This window comes from Aspergillus steynii (genome assembly GCF_002849105.1).
Source record: "Aspergillus steynii IBT 23096 chromosome Unknown P170scaffold_2, whole genome shotgun sequence".
In the NCBI taxonomy this organism is placed as follows: domain Eukaryota; kingdom Fungi; phylum Ascomycota; class Eurotiomycetes; order Eurotiales; family Aspergillaceae; genus Aspergillus; species Aspergillus steynii.
In genome coordinates, this window is record NW_020194399.1 from 512,636 (window position 1) to 537,748 (window position 25,113).

Sequence of the window (25,113 nt, forward strand, 5' to 3'; positions counted from 1 at the left end):
CAGTTCGTGCCCCCACAGCCACGCCCCGACGTAAGACCTAACGACCGGTCGGCTTCCTTCGCCTCCAGACCCAAAGGCTCTCGAAACATTCCAGACCGCAGGAGATCCCGCGCGGTTATTGGCTGCTTCGTACGCTCACCGTCTCGTCAACGTCTTGTCCACCGAACAGCTCCACCAGACCCTGAATGGCGAGAACTGTAATGCAAGATGCTCAGCTGCTCCATTCTCTGTACGGATACGACTGGAGTGCAGTAGATCCATCCGGTAGGGTTAAATTCGAACCCGATTTAAAATTAGCAACGGTTTTCGTAAATGCACGAGAATGAAATTTCTGCCTGCGAGCCTCATTGCACTGCCACAATCTTTGTCAGCTTGAGCCTGAGGCAGACACAATGGAATAACCGTCACCGACACTACGGAGTATGAAGTTATTGTCTCGGTGATAATTCCTCTGCTCAGAGATATAAATATAATATTAATCTCCTGATTCATCGAAATTGCCATTGCAGATGCCAATTAGCCCGAAATGAGCTGGCAGCCCTGGGTGGAGTTAAATATATTTCCCACCCGTTAGGCCCACTCTATTGTCCCTCTGTGTCTCCCGAATATTGAGACCCAAATGACGCATTGGTGAAAATAAAAAATGTCACGCCATCAATATCGAATCCATGATAAGATAGACCCAATATATTGCTTTGAATAGCTTCAAATACATGATGAACCGATCCATTTCTAGAGGTGTAGATCCTTACGGCTGCCTCGGCAAACGGGCATCCACGTGCCACGCCTCAGGCCGTGCATGCGACTACTTAGAAATATACATCTACACAAGTATTTCTATCCATGAATCCAATCTGAATGATAAAATCACTCGTGTCAATAAGACAGGATATGCGATGGAAGCTCTGGTCCCGTGACATGCCCTCACTCCGACTCAAAGTGGGGTTCGGCCTTAGACTTCCTACATCCACGGGACAGATACTCAGACTTCAACATCGCATCCCACACAACAAAGAAACCAAACCCGACGTACCAAATGGACCACCTCTTCCAAAAAGCCCTCCAGCAAGCCGCGGCCCTCAAGAAACAACCCGACTCCGTCCCCTGGAGTCTAGATGTCCCATGGCCTCAGGCATACTATTCCTGGTCCGACGGATCCAAACAATGGCACGCCTCAGAGCCTAGAATCTCCTCTGTCAATTCCAGGGATATTACCAGTCTAGCCCTCTACAGCTGGAACATCGACTTCATGCTCCCGTTTCCAGAACTCAGAATGACCACCGCCTTATCTCATCTGCAGCATCTCACGAACCAGACATCAGACCCAGAAAACACAGCAACCATAATCCAGCTGCAAGAATGTCTAGCCTCCGACCTCCTCACCATCAGCCAGAACCCCTGGATCCGCGAAACATTCCACATGACAGACATCGACACCTCGAACTGGGGATCCGGACTCTACGGGACCCTAACACTCGTCGACAAACGCGTAGCCATCACCTCCTGCTTCCGCGTGCATTACGCCCAGACCAAAATGGAACGCGACGCTCTCTTCGTCGAGATTAACCTCGGCACTGGCTCAGGCAAGAAACTCCGTCTATGTAACACGCATCTAGAATCACTAGCTATGGAGCCGCCGCTGCGACCGGCTCAGATGGGGGTGATTGCGAGGCAGATGCGTGGAGACGGGATCATTGGGGCTGTGGTGATGGGTGATTTTAACGCAATCCAGCCGTCCGATTTGTCTCTGCATGCGGATAATGGTCTTAAAGATGCGTATTTGGAGCTTGGGGGGCAGGAGAATGCAGACGAGGGGTATACGTGGGGACAGCAGGCGTTGCCGGAGCAGAGGCAGAAGTTCGGGTGTTCGCGGATGGATAAGGCGTTTTATTGCGGGGGGTTGAAGGTGCGGAGTTTTGAGAGGGTTGGGGCGGGTGTGGTGGTTCCTGAGGAGGAGAGGGAGGCGAGGGATCGGTTGTTGGGGCTTGGGTTTGAGAGGGCGTGGGTTACGGATCATTTGGGGGTGAAGGTGGTGTTTGATCTGAAGAGTGAGCTTCGTTTGTAGGTGTAGAATAGATGTGAAGTGATCGAGGATTTCTCCGAGTCGAAATGGAGCATGTGTATCATCGGTGATGGTCACAAGTAACAGGAGGTGCAAGGGGAAAGTCTGCCATATAGTTCAGAAAGGAGACCGAGAGTATGATATACTGAAAGATACTACAATAGATGATCCACAAATTCAAACTGGTATACCCAAGCCATCAGCACCACCCAAGTAGTCAAACATCTGCTTTCACAGCGCATATTCGGATCATTTCGCGGACTTATTTCCATCGCTGTTGGATGACTTCTTCTTCCACCCCACCTCTCTTTGAGATTGGATATCTCAAAGATGCTTCGATTGGCTGGACTTTCATGAGCTTTATCATCCGTCTTGCCACCTGCATTTTCTTTCCAAAATCCTCCCTGATCTGGTTCGTGATTCTCTTAAGCAGATTTGCATTGAAAGCGAGAACCACGAATATCATGGACACAACAAAAGAGTCACCTGCAGGTCAGCAGTCGACCATGGATCAATTATTCCGCCTTCTTATTTCCGTTCTGAATCCTTTACAAGATGATATAATACCTCGGATGCTGGATGAAAGCCCTTTCTAGATAGCTTTACCCATGATAGCTTGGATTAGAAAGCAAGGAGCCTGGATTGACATTGACGGCTCTGACGACAACGACAACAACAGTGTCAATTAAGAAGTGACCCGCAGAATGGTGTCCATCGGTTGTCGCTCTAGTGCTTGGATAGTCAGATCAATCATCTCGTCACAGCTGTCATCCTCCTGCTTTGACTTATGCCTTCTTTCGGCTGGCTGCCTTCGCAACAGACGCACAACTCATTTCACGGCCTGCGATGATCCCTATCCAAAAGCTGGAATTCACTTATACTATCAAGGCCTGCGTTGTGGCCCCGCGGAAGGAACGAGCTACCCACTGCATGTAGCCCTTTCGAGGCACATGGCCCTGCGTTGTCACCGACGCTCGATGCATGGCGCGGTGCTGTGACGATCGGGCGCAATGTGGGAATAGAGGCGGCGAGAATAACTAGGTACGCTTCCAGTGTCCACCAGATGGCCAGATTGGCCATGGCGTGTGTCTGATCGTCTGTCACGGCGATTGCTCTGAGCTGGATGGTTTTCACGACGGATGCAATCATCGCACTTGGATGCAATCCATTGATTAGTGAAGAGTTGAGAACCGTTTCGCGAATACTGGCAACTGATCGCACTCACAAGATGCCCAGGCCCATCAGGAACGAGAGCGAGAATTTCTTCTTCCATTCCATGTTCAGCTTCCAGAACATGCTGGCGGGAAAGATCGCGAGAACGAAATCAACAGCACAGCATACAGCTTCGGTTTCGTCAATTCTCCCGCAGTTCAGCTGGGCAGGTCTGTGGATAAATGGATGACTTACAACTCTGGAAGTATCCTGTATTCCGCTGCACGTTAGGCGGCCAGCAGCTGCCCGGCACGCTGTGGTCCCAATACCTCCTCATCGGCGTACATTGTGCGAAACTGACAACCACGGTCCCACAGTCGATCACGAACTGAAGACAGATGATGCTCCAGAGCAGACGAGAGCGCCATGGAATTGGCGGAACAAGGCTCAGCAGCAGGAATGCGTACGCTATGCGACCGATGCACGGCGAGAGAATGGAGAAGAACTCGCAGATGTATACCCATTTGATCGAGTACATGATTTGGTCTGCGTATAGTTCATTCACATGGGATCCCAGACCATGACTAGCGGATATTGTCAAACAAATCGAATTCCCCAGTCCCAGACCCTGGGTGATCCTTGGTCAGCTGGAGGTTAATATCCACCGGGCCTGGCCATGCCTGCACTTACTAGGGCGAACAAAATTAGTCCGTCGTCCACCGTGAGCTTTTTAATGATCTTTGATCGGACGTAATATCTGACTGCAATGACCATCGTGGCGAGTCCATTGAATGTCCAAGCAACAGCCAACACGGCAGTTCCTAGGTTTCTAGAGCTGGCCATGTAGGCGACTGAGCGTTCAACAAGAAAAAAGAACCAGAGTAGACTCAATCGAGAGAAATAAGGGCTCTGGCTTGTTTTGGAGATTATATTCAGCAAATAATGTACAGCGGTAGAGCTTGCGAGGCATCCAGGATCGAGACTGCCATTGAACGGCTTTGGGAGGCCTTGGATATTTGTACCATGAGCCAGAGGTAAAGCGATCACAATGGGCTTATTCGATATTATTTATTATCCTGAGCTGGTCCCGTCTGATGAGGGTGAGAAATGGTGTAACCTCAGCAGCACAAAGGACCTCTAAGGTGTCTCAGGGCCACACCCTCAATCTGGGCCACTTACTTTCTTCCAGTTGCCCCTCTCCCCTTTTCCTTTCCCCTGCAACCCTTCTCACTCTTCAGTATTGCATAGCAAATTGTGCTTATGGAGCAGATCACTTCTGAAACACCAGAGCCCGTGTCTGTCAAACCTGACGAGAATGGCGGAACAGGAACCGAAAAAGCCAACGTTGAATCGCCATCTCCGTCGCCCCCTGTCGAGGATTATTTCGCCTGGCTGCAGGCCTTGGGAGCCTTTTGCCTGAATCTCAACACCTGGTAGCAGCTTCAATCCCCCATCAGGCTGTAACTAACCATCGGCAGGGGACTCATGAATGCCTTCGGAGCGTTCCAAACCTTCTACGAACTCGATCTGCTGAGCGCAAAGTCCCCGTCCGACATATCGTGGATTGGATCGACCCAGGCGTTTCTCATGTTTATCCTGTCCGCCTTCGTGGGGCCCGTCGTCGACGCAGGCTTTCTACGCTCTTTACTCATCCTCGGATCCCTGCTGGCGATCCTCGGGATGTTCATGACCAGTCTCTGCTCTCAGTACTGGCAGGTCTTTCTCGCGCAGGCCCTCACGATGGGTCTGGGCTTTGGTTGCCTTTACGTGCCTGCTCCGGCGGTGGTCTCGCAGTACTTTCACCGGAATACCGCGCTGGCAATGGGCGTGTCCTCAGCGGGGAGTGCGATCGGTATGGCGCAGAGGTCGGCGGTAGCCCTCATCTCAAGATCTCTAACGATCATCCTTTAGGTGGCGTGATATACCCGATTATCTTCGCGCGTCTCCAGCCCCGGATCGGCTTCGGCTGGGCCACTCGAGTGATCGGGTTCATCGTCCTAGCGACCTCCCTCTTCCCCGTGTGTTTGATGAAGTCCAAATCTCCCCCGACCCGGCAATACAATCTGCTCGATCGAACCACGTTCACGGACGCGCCGTACCTACTGTTCAATCTCGGTCTGATATTCGGGTTCATGGGCTTCTACATCATCTTCTACTACATCGAACTCTACGCCCGCCAAGAAACCAGCATCTCGCCGGTCCTAGCGACCTACCTGCTCGTGATCATCAACGCGAGCTCCCTCCTCGGTCGTGTGGTTATTCCCTTCTACGCTGACCGGATCGGGTCGATTAATGTCCAAACCCTCGTCGCGCTGGTGGGCGCGGTTCTCACGTTCTCCCTCCTCGCAATCGAGAACGCCCCCGGCCTCGTGGTCTACTCCGTCATCTATGGAATCTGCGCCGGGGCATTCATGGGCCTCCCAGCTGCAGGTGTGGTGAGTCTCTCAGCGGACAGGAGCAAGATCGGCGCCCGACTGGGAATGACCTTGGCTGTTGTCGGATGCGGCGTGCTAGGAAGCAACCCGATCGCAGGAGCAATCGTGAACGGACGAGGCGGGTGGACGGGGCTGATTACATGGTGTGGAGCGCTACTTACAGCGTCCTTCATTAGCATGACCGCCAGCAGAGTGTGTAAAATCGGGCCTGGGTTCAAGAAAGTGATCTAGCTAGTAGACCAGGTAGCCATAGTCATGCATTGCATCATTGCATACAGAGGTCAATCCGCGTCCCCGCGCGTAGACCAGAGCCCCTCGCCCCCCGGACAGAACTTAAACCGATCAACCAACCTCCCCGGCGTCTCGTCCTCGTGGCGAAAGCACGCGCTTCGTTCCACCGCCCATCGCTCCAGCTGCTCCCAGTCCCTGCATAGTCGCACCTGGCCCGCCCCTGTCCCCGGCGGGCTCTGGAAGCCTGCGTATCGCGGCGTGTCGTCCGCATTACAGAGGACGTCCTGGCGCAGCTGGTCCAGGCAGTGCAGGATGTGGCTGAAGGCGATACGTTGGGGGAGGCGTTGTTCTGAGGTCCAGGCGTATCGGAAGAGGGTTCGCTATGATGGGTCTAGCGTTAACGGGGAGAAAAAGAAAAAGAAAAAGGGAAAAGGCAAAAGGGGGAAACGAACTAAGCAGTGCAGATTGTGAAACCCCTGCAGCAGATACACGCCTTTGTCATGGTCCCATGGGAAACGCATGGCACGCGGCAGATGCGTTTCCGATACGAAGGCCTGCGGGAGAGCAACGACGCCCGGGTCGCCGCTGAGGGACTCCCAGAGGTGGGCGACGGAGCTGAGGTTGTCGGAGACGTACGGGGTGGACTGGTAGATTTGGATCGAGAGGTTGCGTTCAAGATGCGCTGTGGGATGTCAGTGGTGGAGGAGAGAGCGTGGCTGCGCAATGGGCAGATAGTCGTACCATAGGATGACCGACAGCTGCTATTATGTGATCCAGATCTCCGGGAGAAGTAAAGAAAAAGAAGCCCGTTGAGACAGAGCAGCGCGGCAATTATGCTGCACAGGATGATTATGACTCTTGCCCTTGGGTTGTCAGACTGTCTTTGTTGGTTGTCACTCTCGTTCTCAATCTCAGTGGGATCGCGACGGAGGAGACGATAGATTGGCATTATCAAGAAGGACTTTTCTTCTGATCGTTTCTTGCGGATCGAGCTTCTACTTCAATAGTGGTATCCCTGGGACGTTGCTTTATCACGAAGTCGGGTCAGACAGCTGGCATCTACACGATGAAGAGTGGCCTTTATATATGAATTCTCTGAAGGATACTAGTCGAACCAGACAATATTTCATGCTACATATGGCAGACCATTCACTCCGGCGCCTACACCTTCGCATCGACCCAGGATTGATCCACTCTAGCAGGGTAAACAACAGCGTCGTCGGCATCCGGAGGAGACCCTACCACTGTTAGATTCGACATCCCCTGCCAGGTTGAATCCTACTTACGGATTTCAACATCAACCCAAGACTGATCAACTCTGGCCGGATAGACCACGGCCTCGTCGTCATCAACAGGACCGCCTATACCCGAGTCAGTTCAGGCTCTACCCCGACGATATGATACGGTGGCCATACGGGGCAAAGGGACGGCACCCACGATACTGGCAATGACGACCACTGCCAAAGCCATGTAGCCCTTCATCGTTGGATGTGCGCAAGGCTAGTGACCTCTGTATCTGGCAGAGTATCCGGGGATACGACAGGCGTCAAATATCCTCTCGTCGTCGCCGGCTTGAGCTGGAGCAACCACACCATGCGCTCAGCTCTCAATACGGCGCAGCGCAGAAAGACAATGCACGGCACGCCGGGATGATACAAACCATCCGACAGTCAGACGAATGGGCTTGTCAAATGGCCTTCTCCCCGCTTATTGCTTCCTATTCCACTATATTTTCTGGTTGTGCCACAGTAATTCGGGGCAGCCGATGCATCTCCCCGCTTTTTGCTGTACCTCCCGAGCAGATCCGGGGGCTTATAATCTCCAGTCGGGGCCTTGTGAAACCACATGGCGGTCTCTTTGAACTCGAATGGGCCTTTGTGCCAAAAGTACTGAAAGTGGCGGGTCTATCTGAGTCGAGATCGTGGCCAGAGGGGGACAAGGATGACAGGCTATTCTTCTCAGTTGGATCTCACGGGCCGTCCGTTGAATATCGGCGTCACAGGTCAACGTGAGCATGGAACAGAAGGAAGATCCTGCATCTTTGGGGACGGAAGAAGAGCAATCGACCTCCTCCGAGAGCTCGAGGAATCCATTTCTGAAGCGCTTTCAAGCGCGGAATAAACATTCATGGGAGATGCTCACGCCATGGCTGATTCACGGTTCCATCATAATTGCCTATTCTCTTCTTCTTTGGGCAGTTCTGTTCCCCGGAATTCCTTTCAGCGCCTCAGATAAAGATGAGAGGAAAACGAACTCCGCCTCACCCTCAGGTGTGTTGCCTTCTCTGTGCGTATTCTCAAACGCCTGGTTTTGACCTTTGTCAGTACTACCGGCCAGAGAAGGTCTGCAATGGGAGTACCGACGCTTCCCGACGAAGATAGTAGATAATCCGTTCGCCGGGCCACCACGCCCAGAGATGGATGATGCATGGCATGATCTTCTGAAAAGTGAGGCTGCACTACCGTCCTCCCGATATGCTGAATGTAGCGATAGGGTATATTAACCTGCACTGCGCAATTCAGACGACAATATACGCGTACCAGCGGCGTACCTGCGCGAGAAAAACTTGACCTCAATCTACACCGAGGACTACACTGAGGGAATTGCATCTTTGAGTGTCTATCATTCACTGCACTGTCTGGTATGTCGCCCCGTCTTTGCTCTGCAATATACCTCGTCAACTAACCCCCTCCTCGGGAATAGAAAAAGATCAAGCACATGATATACAGAGAGTACTACCACGCAGACCTAGACGAGACCGCCATGGCCCGCGAGTCCAAACACGTCGACCACTGTATCGAGTATATTCGCGAGTCTCTTATGTGTCAGCCGGATCTGTCTCTAGTGACCTTCCGATGGATCAATAACACGGCACAGTATGACGACCCGGCACAGTTCTACCCCACGAATTTCGATCGCGATCTGCACTGTTGCGTCGATTGGGAGCGTCTGGATCGCTGGGCCGGTGAACGAGCGTTTGATCTCTTTCGGGTGGATTTGCTGGATAGGCCGGGGCAGACTGGGGAGGGGTGAAATAGGGGGATTGGACATCTGGGAGGGTCTGGTTGGACTTTAAAGGATTTTCGGAATACTAATGTATGCATGGTGCATGTGGAATGTCAGTTATAGGCAAAGGTATACTCCCAGACTTCATATCATAAGCCTTTACCTGGCCTGATCAAACCCAACCCAGTCATACTCAAACCTTCATTGCCTCGATGATCCCGTCCCCGCCTTCATCGATTGAATCCCAGAACGAAACCACCTGAAGTCCAGCTGCCTCAAGCAGCACACGCCACTGTTGTTTGGTCCGTTCCATTCCTGCATTAAAAGCCATGACGGTCATATCCAAAAGCCCCTCAAACAGAGACGCCCCCTGCTCGGGAACAATCATCTCATGCACCAGAAGTTTCGAATACCCTGGCGTCATGACCGCTGTGACGTTCTCGAGGATCTTGAGACAGTATTCATCGGACCAGTCGTGGAGGATATGGTGGTAGAAGTAGACCCTTGCACCTATATCACGAGACTTTATCAATACCATCACCAACCCATTGAAAACACAAACAAGGGAATACCTTTAACAGGCTGCTCTGTAAAAAAGTCATACGCAACCCTCTCAATCTTCTCATCCAAGTCCTCAACCCCCAGTCCCTCCACAACAGCCGCTAAATCCTCCAACACCAGACGACCTGCACCAGGGAACTTCTCATCAAACGCCACCAAATCGTGGCCCTTTCCAGCGCCGACATCCACAATCAACGCCCCGCTGGGGTCTGCCCCGTCCAGAATCCGAGTCTGCACAGGGTACCAATCAACCCAGTACTTCCGGGCGCCCATCGTGTTGCCCATGAACAGGTTAAAGTCCCGCAGCAGGGACGGGCGGGAGGCCATGTACTCGAAGACGGTGGATCCTTTGGCGTTGTGGGCAACTTGCAGGAGTCCGTCTCGGGGATCGGTTGGGCAGGAATAGCCCTGTTCGGCGAAGAATGCTGGGGCAGTTTGTACGGCGGGGAGGATCATTTGGGAGCTGGGAAGAGTAAGAGACTATCAGACATGGAGAGATCTTGGGAACGAACACCATGCGATGGCCAGCGGCGATTTCCTTCACTGCCATGGCGGCGGTGATACGCGTGGCTTTCCATGTTCGGGGAGCAGCTTCTTCAACGAAGTGCACGGCTGATAGGACGCGCAGGATCCGTACTAGATGCTTGGTATTAGGCGGTGCAGTCGGGATTCAACTTTTCTTGTCTTGTCGGGGAGTAATACTTATCAGAAGCTCGTCGGCACCAGACAGGACCGCTAATCGCGCGGACGTAACAGGCCCTTCTAGAAGGATATGTTCGTAGAGATTCAAATCGATCGCAGTCCGCGCGGTGACAGCAATCATAGGCTCCGTAAGGATCAGTGCTGTTCTTTGTGGAAGGTTGGTAGGAGTGGAATGCGCAGGACATACGGAGAATATCATATCCACCGCTACATTCCCTGGCTGCTCCAACTGAGCCGTGAGTGCTTTGGTTATCTGCAGAGCTTCCTTCTTCGCGTCATAGTCATCTTCATTCTCGAGCCGAGGAGCGAGGTCCTGTAGTCTGGCTATCAAATCAGCCGGCCTGGTATTGTCAATTGTGATTTCCGAAGCCATTGCAAAGGTATGGAGAGGGAGATGCTATTCGGGATTGCAACAATTAGAAGGTGAAGTCGTATGGGATCTCCGAATGCCATGTGAGACTGGCATATATACCTGCTTACTTCAAAGCGGTGTATTCAAACAAAGAAAGATCGCTTTTGGTGCCACACGGAATATTCCATGTCCCACAGGTCAGCTCGACCATACGCTTACCATGTTGAACGGCATCGTGATGATTGCTACCCTGCCCTTGAACGTCCCCAGGGACTCTTTGTCTCCGGGTGGCCTATCATGCTCCGTTTTGATATTGCACTGCCCCAGGTTCCCCTCGTCAAAACTCGGGCATTAGAGTCGTACACCATTCTGTCCTTCCTACTATTCGGCCCAATAGGATCGTCTACGATGATTCCGACGCCCAGTCAACCTGTGCATCAGTCTCCGCATTTGTACAACCCAAGATGGAGGAATTGTCGTCCCAAATAGACATCCCTGCCAATTCTGTCCATCATTCTTCTTTGTTATAGCTGAATGCCGTGATTTCATGATTAGGACCCAAATCATCGAGCAAATCCCCCCGCCATCTCAACTCATGAAGCTCTTCAAGTTTGAAGTCCGATACCAGCCTCTGACTGGGAACCCGGACGACCGGCTATCTCTGGCTTCGTCTCATTCAAGACCATGCGCATGGAGATCCTGGGTCTATCTGCTCTTGCTGGTGCTCGCCATCGCATTATCCGCCAGCATGGGCGCTCTTGCATGAACCCAACCTCTTCCCTGTGACTGTCGCACATCATACTCCAACCGCAAGTGCTGCAATCCCCCATAGCAGAGAGACAATCTACTAACTTGATTCCGACAGCCCTCATCCCACTGCCCACCCACAAGCAGATCTTCCTCTACAACAAGACCTTCGGCGCGGATCCCCAAACCGACAATACCACAGTTGCAGCATGGGACTCGCTACTCCCCGGTACGTTCCTGATTCCCTCCTCCCTGTTATCATACAAACGTTCATAGCCATTAACCCGTATCCCGTGCTCGGAAACAAACAAACAGTCGGCCAGAGCTCGGTGCGCTATCCCCCCGGGAGCCAGAATATCTACACTTTATCTGTGGCGCACCAACTGCATTGTCTGGTACGAATGATACTTATAGATGCGGTCTTGTCGATGAACGGCGACTAACATCTGACACTTGAACTTGACATATGGCAAGTGGTCTATCCATCAGAACTACTACAGCGCTGTACACGGGGCGCCGGACCGCCAGGGTGACCATATAGCTGCGCACATGCGGCATTGCTTCGATTATCTGCGGCAAAGTCTCATCTGCGCATCGGATTCCACGCTCGAGCCTGTTGATACCAAGCTGGGCGGCGTCACTGGATGGGGCAGCGAGCGCGTGTGTCGGGACTATGCCGCTCTATCGGAATGGGCGGAGGGGCGTAGAGTGAGTAATGCTAGGGGGTTTTCGGGCCATGATACGAATCAGGGCGGAGTGGGAGTTGTGTGATTTTAGTTTGGATATGGTGTTGGGACGGATAAGAATCACCTGAGCAAAGATCTTTCATTCAGTTTAGCAAGTGGTGCGGCTGGGTAGAAATCTAATACATTTGCTCAGGCCCCTTTTGTAGTATGATTCCTCCGGCCGTAGGCGAGTAGAAGTAAACTTCCGACCTCCAGACACCCCCGAATTCGTGTGGCATAAACCCTACAAATCCGACCCACGGCAGATGCGATCGTGCCATTGCGAAAACAGCCAGATAATATCATCCTACACGCTCGATTAGCCGCCTAAAAATACGAGATAGGGAGTAACTCGTGCACTCACACCATACGCCACATCCACGAAGATTTCACCGGTCGATACGGGAGAAGAACTTGCCGCAGGTAGAGACTCCACCCGACTCAAAAACTGATATCCGTCTCGCGTCAGATGGAACCGCAGCACATTATCGCGCTGATAGGAGAGGGCTTTTATGTGAGGCTTGGCGTTTGTATCCTCGTACCATTGGTCGAGGACGCTCCTGGTATCATCGTTGTGTACGATCAGCATGCCTGTGCAGCGGGATCCCATGTAGCATGTTTTCAGGCTTGAGATATTCTGCAAAGAGACCCAGGAAGCGAAGCAGCCGGATGGGGAAATTTGTTCGTAGTAATGCGGTGGAGTCCTAGGGGTATGACTATGGGGCACTGTCGGCTCAGGAGGCGACTTGCGCCGGCGACTTACAGCACTCAGGCTAGTGAAGTGATGGCCCGGAACGCTGGGAAGTTTCTCATACCATAAGCCCAAAATTTCACCGTCCGCCGAACTAAACATTGTTTGTATGATCAGACTATTAGGCGAAAAAGGGGGTCCAAGAGCCAATGTTCTCTCCTTGCTTGTGGTGACCTAGGTTTCTAATCAGTATCGGAATACTGCCGTATATAAGACAACATACTGCAAGGTAAGGTCTCGACAATCGATCACTCTGGTGCCAATACACCGAAACCATGCTCAGGGTCTCTGAATGTCCAAATTGAACATGAACAGGACAGCCGGTTTGTCTTCCATACCAATATGACTTGGGTGAATGCGAGCAGGAACGAAAGTGAGCTCCCAAGCCCACAAATCCTCTTTTGGAGCAAAACGCTGTGAGACCGTATAGGCTGAAGTTATTCTCATGGAACGGAATATATGCTATGAATCTCTGAGGGCTTGTTGCGAAGTCGAGACGTCGAGGCCAGTTGTGAAAGGACTTGGCAGAGAAAGGATACAATTGAGTCAACGGCAGCGGAGTTTCCAATAGGAAATCGTGTCCAAAGTTCGATTTGTTGTGACAGGAGACGCGGGAGATTTTGAATGCCTGGTTATGATCAGCTTGAGGTCTCTACTTTCCCGACGAGAGTATCGTACATCCCATTCAAGGGCCACAGAGAGTGGAACTTCCGCCTGAGATTCAATCACTCCGATGAATTCAGGACCTTTCACTCTTGAATTCCCTATGCTCCCGGGATGGGCTTCGCCTTCAGCGAGAAAACTGATCCTTCGAAGCCCGAAAGCTCCAAGTACAAAGATGAAGGCCACGATAGACTGGGGAACCGATATGCTGACAGAAGAGGTGCTTTCATGCCCATAGAGCGTGTTCCCTTGGCGAATGCCGCAAATTTACGTCCCGTCTAGAGCACGGGTGAAATAGACCGACAGATCTCCATGCAGACACAGTGTTGCACTACCGCAACAAGAGGCAGGGTTGACCAGATACTTTTGGCAGACGAAAGCGCAAGCAAGCAGCGAACAGTACAAGGAGGGATCAAGTCCCAGATCATTGCAATAAGCTCAGCCGGGAGCCGTCCACATCTCTCCAGCAGCTCAGATAATGCAGTATTTCCACCATCGCGCCGGTCGACTTCTAACGACAACGGTTCGATTGTGCCGGGCAGAGCGAGCTGGTGGATACTCTGTGGAAGCCCGGTCCAAACCAGTGGCGTCATGGCGAGACCTAGATGGCGTAGCAGATCGATACTCGGTTGATCCGCAAGTGCTTTCCAGCAAATATTGTGGACCGAAGGAGCATTTTCAGATCTTGGTTGTGGATTATCACGAATCACCACATCAAGACGTGGCAGGTAAACTCCCTGACGTTTTTTTTGAAAATGTGCTGGGCCATTGAGGACGGGATCCTGGTGTCGATCTGCCGAGACAACTACACAGCATCAGTAGAAGGAAAGAACCGGTTTGAACCAGGCATACCACAGCGAAAGCTCGTCATCAGACTGAATTGTTCACCGCACAACACACAGTGTGGGAACCTGATGTATTGGCGGGGTGTCTTCCTTGCAGCCTCCATAATTGGCGTAGATTCATAAATGGGGATCAACCGGGTTCGAGTTGAAGATATGGCCTGTTGTTGTTGTAAAGAAACGGTGCTTACCGCGCTTGGGCGACTGAGATACCCCTTGCGCGTTGACCACTCATGTTCATGCAGGATTTTGCATGCTAACTCAGGTAGTTCACTGGCTAGTGAATTCACCTGCCATAGATGAAACAGAAAAGCACATGGGATGAAATCAGTGAATGCATGAATTGTGATGGATGAAGGTGGCTGGCGTGCAGCATCTACTACTGTCACCAGATGCACTAATCCATATTGAGATTAGTGTCATCCTACCAAGAAAGATCCGACTGATCACCGAGCTTCCATCAATCCTAACTGCATGGTTCCCCTCTTCCTATGTGATTTTAGCCTTTTTATAGATAGGGACACTCTCCTAACTTCCGGGGGCTGAATCAATAGAAAATATGAAAGACACAGGGAACGATCACAATTGGTAGTCCTTGTAGCGCTGGCTGTGGGGATTTTTCTCCAAGACCAGTTCTTATTATCTGTGATCTCGAGAATCAAATAAACCAATAGATCCCTAAAGCAATTCTGAGTCTACCCCGGAGTACCTGATCCGACACGTAGTAGTAGTAGTAGTAGTAGTAGTAGTAGTAGGGCTTTTCATACTGCGCGGGTAACTCACGCACATCTGCTAATTTTCGCCCAGAATAGACTCCATGTCAGTCAGATATAAAGATCAGTTCTTTCTCACAGCCGTATAAGATTGCACACCGACTGTTTTATAGTAGCCAACAGCCCACTCGATAAATATTCCAGACACCTTCCCCCGTAGCTTCATGCAAAGAACCAAATCCTTACTCCTCCATCCATTCAATCAATTCTCCCCAGTATAATGTATACCCGGTGAAGCAAATCCATGTGTCATAAAAACACACAAAGTGGATCACCGTTGAACCAGAACCCCAACCCTAGTCGTAGTCAAGCACTCTCCGGAGTTATGCTGCAGGTCCGACAAGTCCTGAATCCACCAAGTCTAATCTAGTCTAGTCCAAACCACTTACCCAGCAAAGCAGGTACTAGCTATCCCACCGGAGGCGAAAAAGACGAGGGCTGGAAAGTGGAAAATGGAAATGGAAATTGGAAATTGGGTTGTGTGGGTTTGAGCCACTAGCCCCGAGCTAATGTAGGTACCGCACTGGATTCTTTTTCTCGCTCCGTCGGACTGCGGAGCCCTCCGTTTTGATTCTGTCTCTGTCGGATTCAGTCCGCGAGGGGGTTTCGGATTGCAGAGGGTTTGTTATTCGGGATTAGGTCGGTGGTTGGTTTCTTTTTTTTTTTTTTTTTTTTTTTTTTTTTTTTTTGTGGTGGTCTCCCAAACAAATAATAGGTGTACTCCGTAGGTTCGTTTGGTATTTTCATTCGAAGTAGACAGTTATGGCATGGAGTAGTCTGAGTCAGTTCTGTTATTTATTCTTTATTTTAGTTTATTTAGTTCCTCTTGTTCGGAGAGAGTTACTCCGTAGTAATTAAAGATTACTGATCAGATATCCACTCCGTACCTCGAAATGAACATGATACTCCGAACCTGGTCTAACTGGAAACTACCTTCCAAATGCTCCGTACGAAGTGCAACCAAGATTATTATCAGTTCTTATTCATATAACGAACGTAATTCATGTATATACATCTATCTCATCACCGCGTCAATCTGCTCAGCAGGTTGCCGTACGCGGATCTCCCCTCATATTCACATCTCTTCCGTCTTCCGTCGCGTAAATCCAAAATTATTGATATTATGATACAACGTAAAAAGAAAAAAACCAGACGAATCAAGCAGGGTATTATTGCTGATCGTCATATTTTTGAAGCAGGTTAGTTCTCCTGCTTCTTATCGTGATGCCAATCTTCCGGAGACTCCGAGTCCTCCGCATCCAGGGCGTTCATCTCGTCTTCCTGGGCGTTGAGGTGGTGGAACACCAGCCAGAAGATGATACCCGCGAGGAACGAAGCACCGGCCAGACCGACGAACATCCACATGATGGCCGGGTCGAAGGCGGCCGGGGTCAGGGCCTCGGCGATGGCAGATCCGAACGCGTTGGTGAGCAGGTACATCGACTGCACAAACGACTTCATCGACGGGGGCGCCTTGGTGTAGGCGTACTCGAGACCGGACACGGAGGCGAAGATCTCGGACACACCGATGAACACGTACGCCGGGGTCTGGATGGCGATGTGGACGTCGTTACCGGTGGTCTGGCCATCAACGATGGAGAGATCGCAGCCAGGCTGTCCGTAGCAAGGACCGGCGACGTAGATGAGATGCTGGACGATGGCGGCGTACATCATGGCCAGAGAGGCGACAACGAAACCCAGGGAGATACGGGTAATGGGACGGAAGCGGATGCGCAAGCGACGCAGCAGGGGATACACGAGGGTCTCGAGCAAGGGGATGAAGACGATGATGGAGATGGGATCGAAGTTCTGCATCAGATCGTTGGGGATGCCGTGGCCGTTCATCTGGCCGGCCTGGGTGACGAAGTTACTCGAGAACTGGCCGTAGACGACCCAGTAGACGGGGTAGAAGGCGAAAACACGGCAGGCAACCAGGGCACGCTTGAGCTCGTCGATGAAGTGGTCGTCCCACGGAACAACGCGCGAGTTGCCGTTCTCGGCCTGCCAGGTGGGCTTGGGGGCGTCCATGTTGCGGTTGATCACCATGATCCACAGCGCCTTGAAGGCATCGGTGATGATAGATCCCTGAGGGGGGCGGACGACGTAGTACTTGCGGCCGACAATGAGCACCGTGGTACCGACCGCGAACATGCACAGGCAGAGCAGATATCCGGACCAGAAGCCGACATCCCGCTCCATGTAGGGGGTGGCCAGAAGCGAGAGCGATCCTAAGTTGATACAGCCGTAGAAGATCATGTAGATACGCTGGATGGTCAGCGAGGGGTCGATGATGACCCGCTCCCCTTTCTTGGTGGTAGACATGGCCATCTTCTTTCGCTTGTATTGATCGGCAATCTAAAATCATGAGCATCATCGCCGGCACATAGATCAACATGGACTGCTTACCAGAGGAGCGACGTTACTCTTGATACCACCAGTTCCCAGACCGATAATCAGGATGGCAACGATGAACCCTCCCAGACCAGCACCGTTGGCCAGCGCAGCGGGAATCGACGTGCAGACCAAGATAAGCAATCCAACCAGGTAGACGATACAGAAGAGAACGATGGTTTTATATTTGCCGAGATACTGATCGGCAACGATGGCACCGATAATGGGGGTAACTGGACGAGTCAGTATATCAGATGGCGCGTGCGGAACACGAGTGGAAGCCTACCATAGCACCAGAATTGGAAAAACGTGGTCAGACCAGTAGCACCCTGGTGACCCATACCGAGCGCACCACGTCCTTGACTACCGTCCAGAGGAAGGTTGATATAGTTCTGGAAGAGACCGGACATTCCGTAGTAGGTGAAACGTTCACTCAATTCGACAATGGCAACCAGCCAGGCCGAGACGGGCAGGTTTTCGGCAACATGGCGCAGAGTCCTGGACTCCTCGTCGGTCGGCTCCTCGCCGTCGGGGGTAGCAGACAGAGCCTTCTCGTTGGCGTCGGCATACTTCTCGTCTGCAACGGGGGCTTGTTGCGGTCTGTCAAAATTAGCGGATGACTCACGGGCGGTATTGAGCCAGAAAGGCAGAAATGATAAAGACAGAAAAGAAAGGATTTCACAAGGGAGGGCAACTCACTGAGAAATCTCAACCTCTTGATCTCTGACAGACATGTTGCTGAGGTGGACAAGCCAGGAAATAACCCCCACGAGAGCGAGAACTTGGACTGGGAAATTCCTCACAGAAGATGCGCACGAGAGAGCCAGAAAGAAACGGACATGGCCCTCACCTTATAACCAGCAGGTATTACTCACGGTGGGAGAGACATGGGCCATGGTAGCCGATGCGGGACCGTCTTATCGCGAGAAACATGGGAAGGGCCCATCCGTTAGACCTAGGCCAGAGACCAAAAGGCCAAAGAACCCAATGGCGTGGCGCGAAGGAGGCCCGTCGTATCCACGGATGTAACCCCGGGGGCGTCGAGGGCCAAAAGCAAAGATATGACAAGCGTTGTTAAGCATCGGCCGAGCAGCAACGTGATTGGGTCCGGGGAGGCATTCTGGAAACGGCCAGTCGGAGGACGCCGGTGAGTCTGGGAGAACTGCCCGATCGGGTTGGGGTCGCGTGGTCGCCAGACCAAAGCCCGGAGTTTGTCCTATCTTTTTTTTTTCTGCTAAATTAGCAGATGGCGACTCCTCGGCAGGCAGAGATTAGTCCGGTGTGCAATCAAATCAAGCGTCGCCACCGGCACCACTGCTTCCGGAAAAAATGGAACCCGTTAGGTAACACTTTTCCATTTAGCTGTTCACGGCTTCAGAGCAGGGCAGATAAGCACCGTCGCTCTTATTCGTACAGAGTGGTCCGTTAGAGTATCGGAGGCGATGCAGCGAATCCTGGAGTCGAATGGCACGGTTCTTCCATCCGCAAGGGTGTCCGTGAACGTCGCCAGCGTCGGTTCTCCCCGCGGATATTCCCCTCGGTTAGGACGGTTGTTTCCACCATCCAAGCTTTCCTGAGATATCCGACCGAATATCACTGTCCATGGAGTAATGATAGTCGAGTCAGACCCAATCCCAAAGGCAAAAATTGCCGTGATTGTCCCGGTCGAGGATACCCACGGCCCAATTCCAATACAACGTCGCTACCCCGGAATGCGGAGAGGGTCAAACCCAATCCCAATCCCAATCAATGGCCCGATATTGGTGACCCCGTAGTATCCAATCATCGTCGGCGAGTTGATAAGTTGACTTCGGTGAACTCCCCGCCAGGGATGAGGCTGGTCGTAGGATCAAAGGCCATTGATTATCGCAAACAAGGGTGGTGGAGTTCCATCGGAATTCCGACCGGTTCAGGCCGCCAGCACCGCATGCGGCTGGAGAGGGAGGGGTCGTAAGGTAGTATCGAGATCATCTGAGAGCCAGGAAGGATCATGTCTCACGGCAATAAGACCGACCCTCCATGTCGCCGGTCACTTGGATCACACGGATCACTTGGAAGGAGGTCAGCAAAAAGACTGAACTCGCATGAGTCAATGGTGAAAGGGTCTTGGCAAAGACACGAAAGAGTCGAGCCGACCGATCGGAGCAGCGGCCGGCCACATTAAGTACGCCGGAGTCTTGACGCCTTATCTCCCAGGCCGCCCAGCTCCGACTTCGCATGCCCCCGACGATTCGTCACCGCCGCCCTCCCAAGGTGCCAAACATGTTGGAGAATTGGAGTCCAGGTCTCTCACCTATGCCTGATAGGGCTATTTGGCCCGATCATTCCGATTGTCCTTTGCTGTCGCCATCTTCTTTTGGCCCGCTCAGCTCCGGATCTGCCGTGTCTTGCCAAGGTGTGTGACGACCTAAGGATCGCGCGAAGCATTCTTTCGCCCAAAGATGGGAGGGGGTATGCCTCTTATCTTATAGACGAGGTCGCCTCCTACCCCGGACGGTCCAAAATGTTATGCCCAGCATTTCGCGTGTACCAAGACGGACGGAATAGGGAGCGCGTGATAGCGTTGGCCAATCTGGGCCCTCTTGACTTTCTTGGCTGGCGTACCGACGAGCTCGGCGTCTTGGAAGAACGCCATCGCCTATCAAACTGCTTGGATAAGTCGTCAAGGACGGCTTGGGATGGAGGGGGCGAGATGCCCTTAATATCTAGTCCGGTGACGATGAATGTCGTGATCGATCTCCAGCCATACGCGGACATCCTCCGAAGCTCCGAAGGAGCTGGACTATACGGGGTACACGTCTCTACTCCGTAGAATGACGGCAATGGCCAATAAGGTTTGTCAGGCGAGCAGGCCATGGCGCCGATTATCTCTCAGCCTTGTCCGGACTACATCCCTCGTCGTCAGGCCAGGTCTAGTCGTTGGGCGGATGCTTCCAAAGGGGACCTTGTGTTACCACCTTCTGGACAATTTTCAGGGCCCTTGACCCCTATCCCTATAGACTGTGCAACCCATGGCAATCATCGAGTTGTCAACCGGCATGGTGAGTCAGTCTCCACAACTCTATTCATCGTGAAGGTGGCGTCTACGAAGGGCGTAAGCAAGTGGAGCATCTGCCTTTAAGGCGGATATATCGGGGGTCTCGGTGTTTGGAATTGTCCTGCATGCGAGTGGATGTCAGCGACTTTCATCTACGCAGTAAATAGAAAGACTCCGTATATTCTTACGGACAGGGGCATAACGTTTGGCAATCATGAATTGCACAAGTCCTTACCAATGCACAACAGTTCAACCAGTTCTGTCAAACGCATGGCGATGGGGCATGGTAGTCCAGAAATAGGGCCAGCGATATCGGACTTGATGCAGTAGCTGAAATGTTAGCTCGTGCTTTGTCCAAGAAATTGAATGGTTTAGTTCTGCCCCTCGTCATGGGAGATATTGATGTTGTCTTCTGCTTGAGGGATCCATGAGTGCGATCTAAGCTTGCAATCAACAAATGGTGGGATGAAACAAGGATTGATGGTCTAGATTGATTGATTTCTCAAAATTGACAGTCCGGTAAATGCAAATGATGCCCCCGGGTTGACGTTCCTGCCCCATAGAAAGACCTTAGATCACCTGCTCGCTGGTCAGGGGACTTCCGGAAAGGCAACCAGTTTCACGTGCTCCTACATTATATTTCAGAACGGAAATTCGAGTATAAGAATTCACTACAACATCCATTAGATTTATGCAGAACTGCAATGCATTCAGACCCATTGCATATGGTTTTCTTCCCCATGTTCTCTCTGCCCAAGCAACTCAATGCCCTGTGGTATCCCTCTGCCATGCTGATCCAATGCAGGAAAACATCTTAGACCCAAGATGAGAATCAGTCATCAGCTGATACAGTTTGACAGAGCATCACTTGCCTATTATTATCGGTCTCGGTCGTTCCTAGCCCAAAGCAATAAATAATTAGCAAAAAGCTTCAAAATAGTTGCAGGAAGCGTGACTGACCCATTACGATAAACCTACGTCACCCCGTCCAAGTTCCTGAACGCATTAGCAAATCAACTCGACACTCTGAGTCATTCAAATGCACTGACCTTTTGTTCATTATGGGAACATTATCCCGGGCCCAATCCAACCACCCGACCATAGGGCCCTAGGGCTGATGCATAACTCTGAGAGTTGTTGCGACAGCCCAGGAAGAAGAGCGGGAAGAGGAGCCAAAGCTATACTGTAGGTTAGTTCAGGGGGTTGTCAGTAGACAAAGTCTTACCCCAGGCCCAACCCAACCACCCTACCATGGGGCCGAAGATAGGTTAGGTTAGTTCTACAGGTTAGTATATGAGCAAAAGACCCAGGCCCTCCCAACCACCCTACCATGGAGCACTGGAAGCTGAGGCGTAACTCCGAGAGTTGTTGCGACAGCTCACTTACCTAGCAAGCTAGGGGAAAGAACAGGAAGCAAGCTATAGTGTTGGTTAGTCAAAGCAGTTGTCAGCAGAAGAAGAGTTACCCCAGGCCCAACCCAACCGCCCAACCATAGGGCCGAAGATAGGATAGGTCAGTTCTACAGGTTAGTATGTAAGCAAAAGTCCCAGGCCCTCCCAACCAACCCGACCATGGAGCCTGTTTCTGCGAAGGTAGATCTGGAGAGTCAGTGCGTAAGGATAGTAGTTCAGGGGAGTCAGTGTGTGGATTGTTCTGCAGATTCAGCTTGTTAGCTAAGTCCCAGGCCCGACCCAGCCACCCAACCATAGGCCTGGTTAGTTCTACAGGTTAGTATGTGAGCAAAAGTCCCAAGGCCCTCCCAACCAACCCGACCATGGAGCCTGTATCTGTGAGGAGAGAGATCTAGAGAGTCAGTTTGTTAGTATTATCCCAGGCCCGACCCAACCACCCAACCATAGGCCTGGTTAGTTCTACAGGTTAGTATGTAAGCAAAGTCCCAAGGCCCTCCCAACCAACCCTACCGTGGAGCCTTGTATCCGTGAAGATGTTTCTGAGAAGTCGGTTTGTTAGTATTGACCCAGGCCCGACCCAACCGCCCGACCATGCGGTCCTGGGAACCAGTTCGTAGAAGATGGGGGGTATAGTCACAGCGTACCGAGCACACACGACGCGATGTCTGTGTGCAAAGTGGGACCATACCCAAAGAAGAGAAGAGACCATGGTCGCAGCAAACCAGATGTCCGCTCGATGCGAAGTCGATTTGAACGTCCGGGGGACCATGGCAGAGGGAGGTATAGTCACAGCGTACCGAGCACATACGACGCGAGATCGATCTGCAAGGTGGGACCATACCAAGAGAGAGAGGAGATCTATGGTCACAGCGAACCAAGCGTTGACAAGACACGAAGTCGAGTCTCACGCTCAGGGGACCATCAGAGGATGAAAGACGAAGCTGAGAAAGACAGAGACGTGGCAGATTGGAAACTGAACAAGTGGGGGGATGAACCATGTAGAGAAAAGCTATGGTCACAGCAAACCAGACGGCCACACGAACGAATCGAGTTACTCGCCCAGGGGACCATAGCAGGATGGAAGATGGGGTTGAAGAAAACAGGACTGTGACAGTGTAGAATATAATTCAAATGAGACATAATCAGGCTGAAACAGGAACCAAAAGATCATGGGCGACCAGAGCGAAAGAGACAAAAAAGTTGCACTTGGGAGGGGAAGGGTAGAGGTTGAAGGCAGATGGAGAAGAGATGGATGGAGAAGAGGAGAAGGTTGAAGAGGAGAAGTTTAAATAAGGAAGAGAAGGAGAGTGGGAAGAGGGTGATGCACTGGGAGCCATCATGAGCAGTGAATGACGATAGCCAGATGCGGTAGTAGAATCATCTACATGGAGGGAATTTCTACTGGGAACTTCCATTTCGTAAGACTAGTATGGGGCCACCCTACGACGAGACATTTTTTAATGGGAACTTCCATTTCATCGAACTATTCACTATGTATAAGTGTATCACATAAAGAAATCAAAAGCAAAAAGATAAGAAAAAAAATAGGAAAGAAGTAGGAAGAAACAGGAAAAAATAAAACCAGTAAAGTCCTAAGCCATAGCATGAATACATATCGTGAAGGTGATCTCATTCTTTTTTTTTCTTTTTTAATTCCTTAAACGAACCCCGGAAAAAGGAAACGGAACGTGAATCGAAATTGGTATAAACCTCGTCAGATAACATATTGAGAGATACATGCCGTCGGTTTCTACGATTGGTCATCGCTGCAGAATATTGGCCAAAGTCATGTCCAGCCCAAATCTGCTTTCCCTCATGTAGTTTTCTCGTTTGTGACTTGCCCATCACAAGATTTCTTATCATCGCATGGTAAGAGAACGGAGTATATCCGCAGTAAATCGTAAATCCAAAGGCGCAGTGCTGATGATGCGCTTTAGACGGTGTACTTGGCCTTGGCCCGTGTGCTGCCGCTGTGGGCACTGTCCGTGTGTCCCGAGAACTCAACGACGTCGCTCTCCTTGAGACGGAGAACCTCCTTGAACCGTCTGCCGATAGACTCAAGGACCTCCTTGCCCTGGGCGGGGGTACGGGTACCGGCCTTGTCGCCAGGAAGGCTCTTGCCGACAGTTCGCGTCCACAGACCGACACGGTAGAAACCCTTACGAACGTTCACCACGACACCCATCACTTCGCTGTCACCGTCGTTCTCGAGAGTCTCGCCGATAGCGGCCAATTGCGCGTGAAGCCACAGCTCATCGATAGGGACGGAGCGCTTGTCCTTGAATGAGTACGACCACTTGCCACCGTGCTTGTTCTGGGGGTCTTCCCACTCGGGTCGGATTCCCTTCTTGAAGAGGTGATAGTCGGCCTTGAGGCCCAATTCGGAGGTTGGCGTGATGTTGTTCTAGAGACCTGGTAAGCCAAATTTGAAATGATCAAAACGGGTAATGCGAAAAACCATACGTAGATTCCCCAGAATTCCTCGACAGAGTTGAAGGTCACAACCTCCTTCAGAAGATCGTTCCAGTTGTCGCCCTAAAAGAAAAGTTAGCAACTCGGTCGATCGCTCGTAACGCGACCAACGACATACCTTGCCACTGGGAGGCTTCGTGAACCAAAGAGTCCAGTCGTGCATCAAGGGATGCTTCACGTTGAAGTTATCGGCATCGTGGAACACCGTGACGGAGTCTCCATTGGGCTTCTCAGTCTGTTCGGTGGCAGGTGTGGGAGCGGTGTTCTCGTTCACCGGTAGAGGAGGGTTTTCTGCGACAGCGGCCATTTTGAATGTGTGTTTCGAGTGAGGTCAAGGTTGATTTCAAGCGATCGAGATAGAGCGGAAGAGACTGCGGTGATAGAAAGTCCGAGTGGATTATCGGAGGGGCGAAGAAAAAAGTCTTGGTGGGAGCGGCAAATTTGTGACAAAATCGACCGTCGGCGAGGAAGGAGCAACCCAAGAGACGAGGGTTGACAAGGAGCGGGTAGAGCGCAAGGTCTTGAGCGAGGCAGGTATCTGCTCCAGGCAGAAATCACGACGAGGTGTGGTGACGGAGACTTCAGGATTCTGCGGCGAGAGACAATCTGAAGTTTTGAAGCGTTCGGGACCGCCGCGAGCTCGATGGGCGACCAAACTTTTCCTGTTCGGGCCGCCGCCTTTGGCCGCCTCAAGCCCTAACAGAATGAAATAACCAGAACAACAGGATTTAGTATTTAAAGTCAGAACTATTATTCAACAATGAAGACAGAATGATCCCTTGTCAAATAAAACATAGTA

At 51.6% G+C, this 25,113-nt stretch overlaps 13 protein-coding genes across 13 annotated transcripts; 5 read left to right on the forward strand and 8 right to left on the reverse strand.

Annotated features, from left to right (window-relative positions):
• The first annotated feature begins 844 nt into the window (after window positions 1–844).
• On the forward strand, window positions 845–2,197 carry P170DRAFT_433493 (endonuclease/exonuclease/phosphatase family protein). Its single transcript, XM_024848501.1, has one exon. It carries the CDS (start codon window positions 1,037–1,039, stop codon window positions 2,063–2,065), a length of 1,029 nt encoding a protein of 342 aa, XP_024706870.1. The 5' UTR covers window positions 845–1,036; the 3' UTR covers window positions 2,066–2,197.
• A 699-nt stretch (window positions 2,198–2,896) lies between these two features.
• P170DRAFT_443758 (uncharacterized protein) lies at window positions 2,897–4,057 on the reverse strand (the record flags this gene model as incomplete). Its single annotated transcript, XM_024850581.1, has 5 exons — window positions 2,897–3,000; window positions 3,031–3,215; window positions 3,288–3,405; window positions 3,470–3,842; window positions 3,905–4,057. The coding sequence occupies 5 exons, from the start codon at window positions 4,055–4,057 to the stop codon at window positions 2,897–2,899; spliced, it is 933 nt and encodes a 310-aa protein (XP_024706871.1).
• Window positions 4,058–4,474: 417 nt separating this feature from the next.
• On the forward strand, window positions 4,475–5,880 carry P170DRAFT_453242 (monocarboxylate permease-like protein; the record flags this gene model as incomplete). The annotated part of the gene is made up of 3 exons (XM_024851350.1): window positions 4,475–4,647; window positions 4,693–5,066; window positions 5,126–5,880. The coding sequence occupies 3 exons, from the start codon at window positions 4,475–4,477 to the stop codon at window positions 5,878–5,880; spliced, it is 1,302 nt and encodes a 433-aa protein (XP_024706872.1).
• Window positions 5,881–5,930: 50 nt separating this feature from the next.
• P170DRAFT_506552 (uncharacterized protein) lies at window positions 5,931–6,829 on the reverse strand (the record flags this gene model as incomplete). The annotated part of the gene is made up of 3 exons (XM_024854403.1): window positions 5,931–6,260; window positions 6,333–6,562; window positions 6,622–6,829. The coding sequence occupies 3 exons, from the start codon at window positions 6,827–6,829 to the stop codon at window positions 5,931–5,933; spliced, it is 768 nt and encodes a 255-aa protein (XP_024706873.1).
• Window positions 6,830–7,041: 212 nt separating this feature from the next.
• On the reverse strand, window positions 7,042–7,362 carry P170DRAFT_471506 (uncharacterized protein; the record flags this gene model as incomplete). The annotated part of the gene is made up of 3 exons (XM_024852847.1): window positions 7,042–7,118; window positions 7,167–7,241; window positions 7,296–7,362. 3 exons carry the CDS (start codon window positions 7,360–7,362, stop codon window positions 7,042–7,044), a joined length of 219 nt encoding a protein of 72 aa, XP_024706874.1.
• A 532-nt stretch (window positions 7,363–7,894) lies between these two features.
• Window positions 7,895–8,913, forward strand: P170DRAFT_352188 (oxidase ustYa family protein; the record flags this gene model as incomplete). Its single annotated transcript, XM_024843910.1, has 4 exons — window positions 7,895–8,150; window positions 8,205–8,327; window positions 8,403–8,521; window positions 8,584–8,913. 4 exons carry the CDS (start codon window positions 7,895–7,897, stop codon window positions 8,911–8,913), a joined length of 828 nt encoding a protein of 275 aa, XP_024706875.1.
• A 159-nt stretch (window positions 8,914–9,072) lies between these two features.
• P170DRAFT_400511 (o-methyltransferase) lies at window positions 9,073–10,522 on the reverse strand (the record flags this gene model as incomplete). The annotated part of the gene is made up of 5 exons (XM_024846331.1): window positions 9,073–9,396; window positions 9,459–9,910; window positions 9,960–10,083; window positions 10,150–10,273; window positions 10,337–10,522. 5 exons carry the CDS (start codon window positions 10,520–10,522, stop codon window positions 9,080–9,082), a joined length of 1,203 nt encoding a protein of 400 aa, XP_024706876.1. The 3' UTR covers window positions 9,073–9,079.
• Window positions 10,523–11,185: 663 nt separating this feature from the next.
• On the forward strand, window positions 11,186–12,019 carry P170DRAFT_461780 (uncharacterized protein; the record flags this gene model as incomplete). The annotated part of the gene is made up of 4 exons (XM_024852060.1): window positions 11,186–11,222; window positions 11,367–11,477; window positions 11,525–11,643; window positions 11,723–12,019. The coding sequence occupies 4 exons, from the start codon at window positions 11,186–11,188 to the stop codon at window positions 12,017–12,019; spliced, it is 564 nt and encodes a 187-aa protein (XP_024706877.1).
• Window positions 12,020–12,080: 61 nt separating this feature from the next.
• Window positions 12,081–12,826, reverse strand: P170DRAFT_461781 (uncharacterized protein; the record flags this gene model as incomplete). The annotated part of the gene is made up of 3 exons (XM_024852061.1): window positions 12,081–12,280; window positions 12,338–12,610; window positions 12,737–12,826. The coding sequence occupies 3 exons, from the start codon at window positions 12,824–12,826 to the stop codon at window positions 12,218–12,220; spliced, it is 426 nt and encodes a 141-aa protein (XP_024706878.1). The 3' UTR covers window positions 12,081–12,217.
• Window positions 12,827–13,488: 662 nt separating this feature from the next.
• On the reverse strand, window positions 13,489–14,336 carry P170DRAFT_422579 (uncharacterized protein; the record flags this gene model as incomplete). Its single annotated transcript, XM_024847445.1, has 3 exons — window positions 13,489–13,665; window positions 13,723–14,192; window positions 14,288–14,336. 3 exons carry the CDS (start codon window positions 14,334–14,336, stop codon window positions 13,489–13,491), a joined length of 696 nt encoding a protein of 231 aa, XP_024706879.1.
• Window positions 14,337–16,202: 1,866 nt separating this feature from the next.
• On the reverse strand, window positions 16,203–18,127 carry P170DRAFT_471511 (peptide MFS transporter; the record flags this gene model as incomplete). The annotated part of the gene is made up of 4 exons (XM_024852848.1): window positions 16,203–17,357; window positions 17,409–17,626; window positions 17,680–17,993; window positions 18,093–18,127. The coding sequence occupies 4 exons, from the start codon at window positions 18,125–18,127 to the stop codon at window positions 16,203–16,205; spliced, it is 1,722 nt and encodes a 573-aa protein (XP_024706880.1).
• A 4,314-nt stretch (window positions 18,128–22,441) lies between these two features.
• Window positions 22,442–23,197, forward strand: P170DRAFT_81226 (uncharacterized protein). Its single transcript, XM_024855396.1, has one exon. The coding sequence runs from the start codon at window positions 22,504–22,506 to the stop codon at window positions 22,951–22,953; it is 450 nt and encodes a 149-aa protein (XP_024706881.1). The 5' UTR covers window positions 22,442–22,503; the 3' UTR covers window positions 22,954–23,197.
• Window positions 23,198–23,304: 107 nt separating this feature from the next.
• P170DRAFT_376130 (eukaryotic translation initiation factor 4E) lies at window positions 23,305–24,819 on the reverse strand. The gene is made up of 3 exons (XM_024845350.1): window positions 24,433–24,819; window positions 24,306–24,377; window positions 23,305–24,246 (listed from the first exon to the last, which is right to left on the reverse strand). The coding sequence occupies exons 1-3, from the start codon at window positions 24,619–24,621 to the stop codon at window positions 23,776–23,778; spliced, it is 732 nt and encodes a 243-aa protein (XP_024706882.1). The 5' UTR covers window positions 24,622–24,819; the 3' UTR covers window positions 23,305–23,775.
• Between the last annotated feature and the right edge of the window lie 294 nt (window positions 24,820–25,113).

Excerpts from the sequence above, each read along its gene's own strand:
- P170DRAFT_376130 (XM_024845350.1), bottom strand. The coding sequence starts at position 24,621 with ATGGCCGCTGTCGCAGAAAACCCTCCTCTACCGGTGAACGAGAACACC. Across the intron at positions 24,378-24,432 it reads CGAAGCCTCCCAGTGGCAAG|GGCGACAACTGGAACGATCT; the intron begins GTATGTCGTTGG and ends CTTTTCTTTTAG. Across the intron at positions 24,247-24,305 it reads AGGAATTCTGGGGAATCTAC|AACAACATCACGCCAACCTC; the intron begins GTATGGTTTTTC and ends CCAGGTCTCTAG.
- P170DRAFT_433493 (XM_024848501.1), top strand. The coding sequence starts at position 1,037 with ATGGACCACCTCTTCCAAAAAGCCCTCCAGCAAGCCGCGGCCCTCAAG.
- P170DRAFT_81226 (XM_024855396.1), top strand. The coding sequence starts at position 22,504 with ATGTCTGTGTGCAAAGTGGGACCATACCCAAAGAAGAGAAGAGACCAT.